This window comes from Erinaceus europaeus, chromosome 11, assembly GCF_950295315.1.
Source record: "Erinaceus europaeus chromosome 11, mEriEur2.1, whole genome shotgun sequence".
In the NCBI taxonomy this organism is placed as follows: domain Eukaryota; kingdom Metazoa; phylum Chordata; class Mammalia; order Eulipotyphla; family Erinaceidae; genus Erinaceus; species Erinaceus europaeus.
In genome coordinates, this window is record NC_080172.1 from 55,156,962 (window position 1) to 55,170,203 (window position 13,242).

The window sequence follows — 13,242 nt, forward strand, 5'->3', positions numbered from 1 at the left end:
GACCAACTTCCCTGGACAGATGACCTCACCAATGTGTCCTGGAGCTCTGCTTCCCCAGAGCCCCAACCTACTAGAGAAAGAGAGTCAACGCCCATGTTCAGCAGGGAAGCAATTACAGAAGCCAGACCTTCCACATTCTGCATTCCACAGTGACCTTGGGTCCATACTCCCAGAGGGATAAAGAATGGGAAAGCTATCAGGGGAGGGGATGGGATATGGAGATCTGGTGGTGGGAATTGTGTGGAGTTGTACCCCTCTTATCCTACGGTTCTGTTAATGTCTCCTTTTTAAATAAATTAAAAAATTAAATAAATAACTAATTAATATGAGAGGGGAAAAGTTGATTGAATGTCTCAAACTTTTTAAATCACAGACTGAGTCTTTTTAATACATAGGCTGAGTCTTTGATATGTTGACTCTCTTAAAAGCTTAGACCAGGAAGAACAGAAGCAACTGGTGGCACAGCTATATACAAATAATGTCAAAGGACATAAATTATGGTGATGTTGTGTATGATACAACAAATCCTAACAAAGGGATTTTTTCAAAGTTAATCTAATTTCCAAATAATGTGATTATAGCAATAACTATCTATTGTCTTCTTAAACCCTAAGACAGCAGGAACCTCCCCCTTCCTCTTTAGAACCTATATTTACCCTGGTCCTAGAACCTCTAGGGTGGGGCTCACTCTCCTGCATGCTTCTCTTAATTCATACCAAATGATATTGCATCCGCCGATCCCAACCTAATGAACGCAATAAGTACCACCTCAGCATGCTTCACTTCAGACTGTGTCCAGAGATGTTAGGCATGGAATATCATACATTCACCCTCATTACTTGGGTGAGACCTTTCCTTTCATAGTATTCTCTAATTCCATTCCAGGAGGTTCACTTCCTGACAAAGTCCCAAAACCTAGATATAGACCAGGTCCTGTAAGATAGAGCATATGTTCACATGTATCCATAAATTAGGGCAAAATATATACCTGAAAGCAAAAGTACACAATAGTCTGTAGTGAGTCAGTATAAAGTTCATAGTGAAATAGTGTCTACTTAGATACTCTCCTCACCTACTTCCTATTACAGTTCTCTCACTCACTCCAAAGATAACCTCATCAAAGCAAGGACTGCAAAAGGGCAAGAGACTAGCATATTTCAATGATCACTCTTTAGTCACTATCAGGCCATCCCATCAGCTGGGGCCCTAATTGGGGAGTCCTGAGATTCCCAAATAGACATGATGGACCTAGACCTCAAATAAATCCCTCTTTCCATTGTTACCGGTCATTTCTATCAGGAATGACACAATAGACCCCTTTGTGGGCCCCCATAGGACCTTTCCCTCAACTTGGATCAACAATGGTAGAGAATGTTCCAACCTCAGAAGGGAGGATGGACAACATACTCTATGCTACACCTGAGGAAGATGGGTCCTGATATTGGGGTAGTTTGGAACGTTCCTACTCATGACCACAGAATGTGAGCTCAGATCTACAGGGATGCAGAGGTTACATAGGCTCCTAAGCTGAATATGGGCCCCAGATCACATCAAATCGATGGGGTTTACAGTTAACAATATTTATACCCCTTCCCCATATTAGGGAGCTACTCTCTTCCCTGATCCAGCTTTCTGGTCCTTCTGCCAGTCATGACATCATCTCTCCAGACAATAATTAGGATCCACCTGCACATCAGATTTCAGGCTCAAGCAAAAAAAAAAAAGAAAAACTAGTATAGCCACAGGCCCTTTGGAATATAACTAAAATATGTCTACTAGCTACCTACAAAATGGAGCACCCTTACCCCCACCAACTCTTCACCTGCACTATTCCACACTTTAGTTCCATGATTGGTCAACAATTTGTTTGGCTTTGTATGTTAACTCTCTCTTTTTTTTAAATATTTATTTTATTTATTTATTCCCTTTTTGTTGCCCTTGTTGTTTTATTGTTGTAGTTATTATTGTTGTTGTCGTTGTTGGATAGGACAGAGAGAAATGGAGAGAAGAGGGGAAGACAGAGAGGAGGAGAGAAAGATAGACACCTGCAGACCTGCTTCACCGCCTGTGAAGCGACTCCCCTGCAGGTGGGGAGCCGGGGTTCGAACCGGGATCCTTATGCCGGTCCTTGTGCTTTGCGCCACCTGCGCTTAACCCGCTGTGCTACAGCCCGACTCCCGTTAACTCTCTTTTTAACCATCAGGTTCCAGATGGTAGCATGATGCTGATCAGACTTCCCTCGACAGACAACCCCACCAATGTGTCCTGGAACTCTGATTCCCCAGAGTCCTTCCCCACTAAGGAAAGAGAAAGACAGGCTAGGAGTATGGATAGACCTGTCAACACCCATGTTCATCAGGGAAGCAGTTACAGAAGCCAGACCTTCCACCTTCTGCATCCCACGATGACCTTGGGTCCATACTTCCAGAGGGCTAAAGAATAGGAAAGCTACCAGGTAAGGGGATGGGATACTGAGTTCTGGTGATGGGAATTGTGTGAAGTTTTACCCCTCTTATCCTATGGTCTAGTCAATGTTTCCTTTTTATCAATAAAAAATTAAATAAGATAATAAAATAATAAAAGAAAATAAAGGCCAGTGAAACTGATTTATCATTTGTGGGAAGCAAACCACAGAAATGATCATCTTTCTGAAAGACAGCCCAGTCCTAGGAAAAAAGATACAAGTTTAACTGCAGTTAAAAAAAAAAAAGGGGGGGGAGTTAGGCAGTAGTGCAGCGGATTAAGCGCACGTGGTTCAAAGCACAAGGACTGGCATAAGGATCCTGGTTTGAGCCCCTGGCTCCCCACCTGCAGGGGAGTTGTTTCACAAGCGGTGAAGCAGGTCTGCAGGTGTCTATCTTTCTTTCCCCTTCTCTGTCTTCCCCTCCTCTCTCCACTTCTCTCTGTCCTATCCAACTACAACAATATCAATAACAGCAATAACTACAACAATAAAACAATGTCAACAAAAGTGAAAATAAATAAATATTAAACAAAAATTTTTTTAAAAAAGTTTAAAGGGGGCCAGGTGGTGGTGCACCTGGTTGAGTGCACATGTTATAGTGCTGAAGGAGCCAGGATTGAGTCCCCAGTCCCCACTTGCAGGGGGAAAGCTTAACGAGTGGTGAAGCAGTGCTGCAGGCATCTCTCTGTCTCTCTTCCTATCACCCCCTTCCCTCTTAATTTCTGGCTGTCATTAACCAATAAATAAATAAAGATAATAAAAAACATTTTTTAAAGTTTAAAGATGAAACAGAGACAGAGAGAGGAGAGCAAGAAAGGAGATACCACAGCACCAAAGTTTCCCCCTCTTTGCATTTTAGTCATTTACTGTTTTTATTATTTATTTATCGGCTAGAGACAGTAGAAACTATGAGTGAGGAGGGTGAGAGAAAGAGGAAGGGGGAAAGAAAAGCACCTACAGCACTGCAAAGTCACCTTTAATGAGGTAGAGTCTGGGTTCTAACCTAGGCCATGCACATAGCAAAATAGTGCACTACCTAAGTGAGCTATTATGTTGGTCCCTTGTTGCAGAAAGATTTTTTTTTCAAGGAATTGAGAAAGAAATTGTCATGGTCCAGGAGATGGCACAGTGGATAAAGCATTCGACTCTCAAGCATGAGGTCCTAAGTTTGATCCACATCCCTGGCAGCACATGTACCAGAGTGGGTTCTGGTTCTTTCTCTCTCTTCGCCTATCTCATTAGTAAATAAATAAAATCAAAAGAACAGAACCGGAGGCATCACACTGCCAGATCTCAAACTGTATTATAGAGCCATTGTCATCAAAACTGCTTGGTACTGGAACATGAACAGACACACTGACCAGTGGAATAGAATTGAGAGCCCAGAAATGAGGCCCCACACGTATGGATATCTAATCTTTGACAAAGGGGCCCAGACTATTATATGGGGAAAGCAGAGTCTCTTCAACAAATGGTGTTGGAAACAATGGGTTGAAACATGCAGAAGAATGAAACTGAATCACTGTATTTCACCAAATACAAAAGTAAATTCCAAGTGGATCAAGGACTTGGATGTTAGGCCAGAAACAATCAGATACTTAGAGGAAAATATTGGAAGAACTTTTTTCCGCACAAATTTTAAAGACATTTTCAATGAAACGAATTCAATTACAAGGAAGACTAAGGCAAGTATAAACCTATGGGACTACATCAAATTAAAAAGCTTCTTCACAGCAAAAGAAACCACTACCCAAATCAAGAGACCCCTCACAGAATGGGAGAAGATCTTTACATGCCATACATCAGATAAGAGTTTAATAACCAACATATATAAAGAGCTTGCCAGACTCAACAACAAGACAACAAATAACCCCATCCAAAAATGGGGGGAGGACTTGGACAGAATATTCACCACAGAAGAGATCCAAAAGGCCGAGAAACACATGAAAAAATGCTCCAAGTCTCTGATTGTCAGAGAAATGCAAATCAAGACAACAATGAGATATCACTTCACTCCTGTGAGAATGTCACACATCAGAAAAGGTAACAGCAGCAAATGCTGGAGAGGGTGTGGGGTCAAAGGAACCCTTCTGCACTGTTGGTGGGAATGTCAATTGGTCCAACCTCTCTGGAGAACAGTCTGGAGAACTCTCAGAAGGCTAGAAATGGACCTACCCTATGACCCTGCAATTCCCCTCCTGGGGATATATCCTAAGGAACCCAACACATCCATCCAAAAAGATCTGTGTACACATATATTCTTGGCAGCACAATTTGTAATAGCCAAAACCTGGAAGCAACCCAGGTGTCCAACAACAGATGAGTGGCTGAGCAAGTTGTGGGATATATACACAATGGAATACTACTCAGCTGTAAAAAATGGTGACTTCACCGTTTTCAGCCGATCTTGGATGGACCTTGAAAAAATCATGTTGAGTGAAATAAGTCAGAAACAGAAGGATGAATACGGGATGATCTCACTCTCAGGCCGAAGTTGAAAAACAAGATTAGAAAAGAAAACACAAGTCGAACCTGAAATGGAATTGGAGTATTACACCAAAGTAAAAAACTCTGGGGTGGGTGGGTAGGTGGGGAGAATACAGGTCCATGAAAGATGATGAATGAAATAGTGGGGGTTGTATTGTTAAATGGGAATCTGGGGAATGTTATGCATGTAAAAAAAAGAAGAAGAAGAAGAAGAAGTAGAAACGCAAAGCAGAAATTGACTGAGTTTGGCGTATGGCACCAAAGTAAGAAAGTAGAAGTGCACTAGAGTTTGCAGTGAGTACCCTCCCTAACACTTCCTCTCCACTTTTCCAAGCTTTGGGTCCATGATTGCTCAACAATTTGTTTGGCTTTGTATGTTAACTCTCTTTTCAGTCACCAGGTTCCAAATGCCTTCAGGATGCTGGCCAGGCTTCCCTGGACTGAAGACCCCACCAATATGTCCTGGAGCTCAGCTTCCCCAGAGACCCACCCTACTAGGGAAAGAGAGAGGCAGACTGGGAGTATGGATTGACCAGTCAACACCCATGTTCAGCGGGGAAGCAATTACAGAAGCCAGACCTTCTACCTTCTGCAACCCTCAATGACCCTGGGTCCATGCTCCCAGAGGGATAGAGAATGGGAAAGCTACTGGGCAGGGGGTGGGATATGGAGATTGGGTGGTGGGAATTGTGTGGAGTTGTACCCCTCCTACCCTATGGTTTTGTTAATTAATCCTTTCTTAATTAAAAAAATTAAATAAAAGAAAAGAAAAAAAAAGTAAATAAATAAAATCATTGAAAAAGAGAGAGAGAGAGAAACAGATAAAGAAAGAAATTGTCTATTTCTCAAGTCAGATATAGATACATTGGTAACAAACAAAAAAGCTATCCTGAAGTAGAGTTTTATGTGTTTGCACTTCAAAAATTTGACATTCCTTTAAATTATCTCATGGAGGTTTTGCAAAATTTTAGTGACAGAAGCAGTTCACAATCTACCTAACTGTAAACATGAAATGAGAATACTTGTTTTGGTAAACAACATTAACTAAACCATAGTGCAGTAGATTGGTCACATTTATGCTAGTAGTTGAATCTCCATGTGTCCCAGGAAAAAGAAAATCAGTTGCCTTTTTTTAAGAAGAAAAAAAATTATTTACTTTTATTTGCTTGTTTTTTACCAGAGCACTGCTCAGCTCTGGCTTATGGTGGTGCTGATGACAGAACCTGGGATCTTAGGTCCTCAGGCACAAAAGACTCCTTGCATAACCATTGTGCTATCTCCCCAGCCTGAGAAAAAAATATTTGTGTATATATATGTATTTTCTTAAATGCCAGAGTACTCCTCGGCTCTGGCTTATGGTGGTGCTGGGGACTGAACCTGTTTACTCAACCTGAGGAGAAATTATTTAAAATGTCACACTGTATTTGTACTATAATTATTAATGCAAAGTTAATTTGAATCTTAAAGCTTCCCTAATTAAAAAAAAAAAAGTAAGGTGAGGAAATAGATAATGATTTTGCAAAAGAAAAGTCTTGGTCTGAGAGGTGGTGCAGTGGATAAAGCACTGGATTCTCAAGCAAAAGAAAAGACTTTCATGCCTGAGCATGCTCTGAAGTCACAAGTCCAAACCCCCCCCCCCCACTACCATAAGCCTGAACTGTATAGTGCTCTGGCACAAAAAAGAAAAAAAAATAATAATAATGATTTTAAAAAGTAGGAAGTATGATGAATAATATTCCTCTGAGCTCTTTGAATCCAGGAACTTCCAGAACAGAAACAGGATCCCTTTACTTACTGGCTCCCCACCGAGAAATAAACCTGAACAAAATAGGAAGCAGAAAGAGACCAGAAATTAAGAACATCAGCTGTACCATTGAGTGTGTTTTAGAAGTACTTAGTGTGTATGCAGCCTATGTCCATAGCAGCTGGGGATGAAATAAGAATCTACACTATTATTTTATCTGTCACAAATAATCAGCAAGCATGTACACACCCTGAAGCTTGGGGTTTGCATTTTAGTTCTTGGTTCACAGTTCACTAAAGAAACAACCCTGAACAAACTATTTAACACTGATTTCTTACAGATTGATTCACTTTTATTGGGAGGGGGGAGAGATACAGGACAACAGGGATGGAATCTGACCCCCTGAGCCATCTCCAGGGCTTCACATCACTTTCTTAAAGAACTAGTTGGATGAAATGATGTCTCTCCCTCATTTTAATTCCTTCGCAAGACTGAAAGTATGTGGCTCTAATATGCTTGAAGCGAGAATGCCATCCTGCTAGACATTTCCCTTAGGTCCTTGAACGTTTTTCTTAACCCCAAGCAATGACACAAGAATCAGGAGGAAAAGGAAACCATGAGCTCACCTGGAAGACTGGGAACAAAAGAGGGAAGGAACCAGACTACTTTTAGGGCCCTGTCCTGAAGGCGAGCAGTTCTCCCCTACCCTGAATGTCACCCCTGTCACTTCAAGTCCTTGCTAAGAAAAGATGTTTTTTTTTTTTTCCTTCAACTATATACAGAAGAAAGTACCCAGGCTTTCCTCATTAGTCAGGACCACTCCCACTGGCACAGAGTCACCCCCCCCACCTTCATTCTCATTTCAGTCCCTCTGGTCTAGTTCAAGTTCATGCTGCTATAAAGCTGAAATCAGTTTCCTTAGGAAAGCCTCATAATGGGACTCCCTGCCCATGCCTTCATTTCTCTCTTATTTTTTCTTTCTTTCTGTTCCTTTTCCTTCTTTTTCTCTTTCTTCCTCCCTCTATTTCTTTCTCCCTTTTTTTTTCTTTCTCAGTACTGGGATCTTACATACAGGATTCCACTGTTCCCAAGCCCATTTTTTTTAATTTGTTTGATTTGAAAGAGAGAAAGAGAAATAGAGAGAGGAATAAAGAAAGAGACAGTACAGCAGCTTCCTCTGGTGCTGTGGTGCTCCCATAGGGCTGGAACCTAGGACCTCACACATGCTTCAAGGTGTGCTTTACTGGGTGAGCACTCTCCTGACTCAAGCTTTCTCTTCTTGAGACTCTGCTTCCCTCTCCTCTTTCTAGCCCATGTTCTAAGTCCCCCTCCACGCCCGACATTTGGCCCCAAGATGCTACCTGACCCCTAGGTAAGCTGCATCCTTCACCCTTTTCACCATTTCTCTCCCCCACACCATTTCTGAGAGCAGCCCTGGCTCCAAAGCCCACAGAGGGCAGGGCACTTACTTACCCAGGATGAGCGGCACAGCAAGAATGGCTATAAGGAGAACATCCATTCTGGGTTCTGTACTAGTGAAGCAAAAAAAAAAAAAAAAAAAAAGGAAATTGTAAAGTTTCCCACCAAACTTAGCCCGCCTCCCGCCTCTCCCGCCCCCTTTAAGGCAGGGAAGGAGCTGCAGGGTTCTGCTCCCCAGGGGCTGGAATTCCTCCCTCCCACTTTTGGGCTGACAGGACCATGAGTTACTACCGGTCTGGGCGCCTGCCAAAGCTGTCCAGATGCAGGAGGCTAATGAGCTGTTGCTGATGTTGATGCTTCTTTTTTCTTTTTCCCAAGGAACATTTGCCATTCCTTTTTTCATGAGATATTATTGTTTAATATATTTGTTGATTCATTTTAAATTGCCACCAGGGTTATTGCAGATGCTTGGTGCCTATAGGACAAATCAACCACCTCCAGAGGACATCCTTTTTTTCCTTTTTGCTAGAGATAGGGAGATATAACCCTGTTATCTTATAATTTTGTGGATCAATATTAAGTCACTAATAAAATTTTTAAAAATCAGACCTAGATGTGGTCCGGGAGGTGGCGCAGTGGATAAATTATTGGACTCTCAGGCATGAGGTCCTATGTTTGGTCCCCAGCAGCACATGTACCAGAGTGATGTCTGGTTCTTTCTCTCCTCCTCTCTTTCTCATAAATAAATAAAATCTAAAAAAAAAAAAAAAATCAGACCTAGAAAATAAAAAAGAGAGAGAGGCAGGAAGAAATTGAGAGGAAAGGGGGAGATAGGAAGAGAAAGGGCTAGGGTAAATAGCATAATAGTTATGCAAAGAGACTCTCATGCCTGAGGCTCCAAAGTCTCAGGTTCAATTCCCTGTACAACCATCAGCCAGAGCTGAGCAGTGCTCTGGTTAAAAGTGAGAGAGAGAGAGAGAGAGAGCAAAAGAGATACAGAGAGAGAGATAGAAAGGGAGGGAGAGATCTGGGAGGTAGCTTGGTGAATAAAGCATTCCAGAGATCAAACTCTGGACCTCAGGTGTTTTTTTTTTTTAAAGATTGTATTTATTTATTCATGAGAAATGATAGGAGAGAGAGAACCAGACATTACTCTGGTATATGTGCTACTGGGGATTGAACTCAGGACCTCAGGCTTGAAAGTCCAGTCTTATCCACTGCGCCACCTCCCAGACTACTGGACTTCAGGTTTGAGAGTCCAGTGCTTTATCCACTGTGCGACTACTTGGCCCCCAGGAGATAGTAGGATTTTTTTTTTTTTTAGTATATCTTTTTTCTAAAATTTATTTATTTATTTTCCCTCTTGTGGCTCTTGTTATCTTTTTATTGTTGTTGTAGTTATTATTAATTTTTGTTATTGATGTCGTCACTGTTAGATAGGAAGAGAGAAATGGAGAGAGGAGGGGAAGACAGAGAGGGGAGAGAAAGATAGATACCTGTAGACCTGCTTCATCACCTGTGAAGGGACTCCCCTGTGGGGAGCCAGGGGCTTGAACCTGGATCCTTATGCCAGTCCTTGCGCTTTGTGCCACATGCGCTTAACCTGCTGCACTACCGCCCGACTCCGGGATAGTAGTTTTTAAAGATTATTTTTCTTGCATATGAGACATAAGATAGTAGGAAAAAGAAAGAAATGTTAGAGTACTACTCTGTGCTGGGGACTAAAACAGGAACCTCAGGGAGTCGGGTGGTAGCTCAGCAGGTTAAGCGCACATGACACAAAGCACAAGGACCAGCAGAAGTATCCCAGTTTGAGCCCCCGGCTCTCCCCTCCCCACTTGTAGGGGCTTCCCTTCACAGGCCATGAAGCAGGTCTGTAGGTGTCTTTCTCTCCTCCTCTCTGTCCTCCCTTCCTCTCTCAATTTCTCTCTGTCCTATCTAGCAACAACGACATCAATAACAGCAACAATAATAACTAAAAACAACAACAAAAAAAAACAAGGGCAAGACAACAAATAACCCCATCCAAAAATGGGGGGAGGACATGGACAGAATATTCACCACAGAAGAGATCCAAAAGGCCGAGAAACACATGAAAAAATGCTCCAAGTCTCTGATTGTCAGAGAAATGCAAATAACAACAACAAGATACCACTTCACTCCTGTGAGAATGTCATACATCAGAAAAGGTAACAGCAGCAAATACTGGAGAGGGTATGGGGTCAAATGAACCCTCCTACACTGCTGGTGGGAATGCAAATTGGTCTAGCCTCTGTGGAGAACAGTCTGGAGAACACTCAGAAGGCTAGAAATGGACCTACCCTATGATCCTGCAATTCCTCTCCTGGAGATATATCCTAAGGAACCCAACATATCCATCCAAAAAGATCTGTGTACACATATGTTCTTGGCAGCACAATTTGTAATAGCCAAAACCTGGAAGCAACCCAGGTGTCCAACAACAGATGAATGGCTGAGCAAGTTGTGGTATATATACACAATGGAATACTACGCAGCTGTAAAAAATGGTGACTTCACTGTTTTCAGCCAATCTTGGATGGACCTTGAAAAAAATCATGTTGAGTGAAATAAGTCAGAAACAGAAGGATGAATATGGGATGATCTCAGTCTCAAGCCGAAGTTGAAAAACAAGATCAGAAAAGAAAACACAAGTAGAACCTGAAGTGGAATTGGCGTATCACACCAAAGTAAAAGACTCTGGGGTTGGTGGGGAGAATATAGGTCCAGGAAGGATTCAGAGGACCTAGTGGGGGTTGTATTGTTATATGGGAATCTGGGGAATGTTATGCATGTACAAACTATTGTACTTACTGTTGAATGTAAACCATTAAAAAAAAAAGTGAAAAAAAAATAACAACAATAATACTACAACAATAAAACAAGGGCAACAAAAAGAAAAAAAAAAGGCAACAAAAGGGAAAAGAAAAAAGAAAAAAAAAAGTAACCTGAGGCAGACAAATCTGATTTTTCTAGCTGTCATTTCTCCTTCTACCCAAATGACTTTTGATGGGAACATGCTGACTGTACTCCCCCCCAGCTAGTCCTAGATTAGACCCATTCATAATTCCAGATACCACTAGAAAAAAACAAAGTTCCAAAGCACCTTAGGATGCCTGTTGGCTTTCCTCACCACTCCTTTGGGTTCTTTACTTTTTAAAAATATTACTATTATTATTTTAATTTGATAGGATAGAGAGAAATTGAAAGGGAAGGGAGAATTAGAGAAGGAGAGAGACACTTGCAGCACTGCTTCACTGCTTGTGAATCTTCTGCAGGTGGGACCAGGGGCTTGAACCCAGGTCCTTGTGGATGGTGATGTGTGATGTATGCTGCACTCAACTGGCTGTGCCACCATCCGGCCCCACCATTCCTTTGCTTTCTGTCTCCCAAGCTAAACTGAAAGCTTTCCCTCCTTGCTATTATTGTCCCTAACTTTCCACCTGTACATACAACTGTTCTTCCTTGTAAGGCCTAATCACAAACTCTTGTTCACAAAGTGGGGTGTGTGTGTGTGTGTGTTTGTGTGTGTGTGTGTGTGTGTGAACATTTTTCAAAACAGAGTAGCCCCTCTCTGCCTGTCTTGAACTACAAAGTCTGAGAGCCTGTCAACATCATTGTCTGATTCTCAAAGCACCTGCTGCTCTGCCTGTGATAAAAATCTCCCTGCCAAGGCCAGTGGTTTCCTTCTTGTAAAAACTGACCTCACTTCACCCCTTCCCCAGCTTTCTGAACACAGGATGGAAGAAAGGAGGAAGTACATAGTTTCTCCCTGCTGTGAACACCACACCCATCTCTCACTTTCAGACATTTCAGTTTTTTTTTTTTTAATAGAGAAACAGAGTCTGAGAGGAAAAAAAGGAAAAGAAACCATGACACTAAAATTGCCTTCAATGTGGTGGGGGCAGAGTTTGAACCAGAGTTACATACATGGCCAAAGCTGTGTACTATCCAAGTGAGCTATTTTGCCAGCCCAGGTAAGTTCCCTTTATTCTCACTTACAGGGAGAGGTATGGTTGGTTGTCTGTTTTCTGGAGATAGAGAGGCAGACAGAGAGAGTGAAAGATACCACAGCACTGATGCTTCTTCCTTCAATGAGCCTGGGGTCTGGGCTTGAACCTGGGTGATGCCTATGCCAAAGCGGAGCGCTTATCCAAGTGAGCTATTTCAGTGGCTCAGTATGGTTTATCTTACACTTCTCCCTGTTTTTACAGTCTCTGTTTTCATTGTATTCAGTTCAGAAATATTTAACAGCATATGTGCCAAGGACATAAGTCCTTTTTTTTCCCCCTAAGATTTTATTTATTTACGAGAAAGAGAACCAGAGCACCACTCTGGCACATATGACACCAGGGATTGAACTGAGGACCTCATGCTTAGGAGTCCAATGCTTTATCCACTGTGCTACCTCTTGCACTGCCAGTGTGCTAGTCTTTTTTTTTTTTTTAAAGTAGACATTAACAAAACCACAGGATAGGAGGGGTACAACTCCACACAATTCCCACCACCAGATCTCTATATCCCATCCCCTCCCCTGATAGCTTTCCCATTCTCTATCCCTCTGGGAGTATGGACCCAAGGTCATTGTGGGTTGCAGAAGGTGGAAGGTCTGGCTTCTGTATTTGTTTCCTCGCTGAACATGGGCATTGACTGGTCCATCCATACTCCCAGTCTGCCTCTCTCTTTCCCTAGTAGGGTGGGTCTCTGGGGAAGTGGTGCTCCAGGACACATTGGTGGGGTCTTCAGTCCAGGGAAGCCTGGTCGGCATCATGCTGGCATCTGGGACCTGGTGGCTGAAAAGAGAGTTAACATACAAAGCCAAACAAATTGTTGAACAATCATGGACCCAAAGGTTGGAATAGTGCAGATGAAGTGTTGGGGGATACTCACTGCAGACTACTGTGTACTTTTGCTTTCAGGTATATATTTTGCCCCAGATTATGGATATGTGTGAAGATATGCTCTATCTCAGGGGACCTGGTCTATATCTAGGTTTTGGGACTTTGTTAGGAAGTGAACCACCTGGAATGGAATTAGAGAATACTGTGAAAGGAACGGTCTCACCCGAGTAATGAAGCTGAAGTGTTGTCATTCCACACCTGAAGTCTCT

The 13,242-nt window shown here is 42.3% G+C and overlaps 1 protein-coding gene across 2 annotated transcripts in view; it reads right to left on the reverse strand.

Moving 5' to 3' along the window:
• The window catches only part of C11H1orf54 (chromosome 11 C1orf54 homolog), a 36,574-nt gene extending 28,266 nt beyond the window's left edge, over positions 1–8,308 (reverse strand). The window contains exon 1 of one of the 2 annotated variants that reach the window (XM_060201756.1): positions 8,169–8,308. In XM_060201756.1, the coding sequence (XP_060057739.1) occupies positions 8,169–8,214 (46 nt within the window). In that variant the 5' untranslated portion in view covers positions 8,215–8,308. The remainder of the gene's footprint in view (positions 1–8,168) is intronic. The other variant, XM_016191872.2, reaches the window with a different exon arrangement.
• Positions 8,309–13,242: the final 4,934 nt, after the last annotated feature.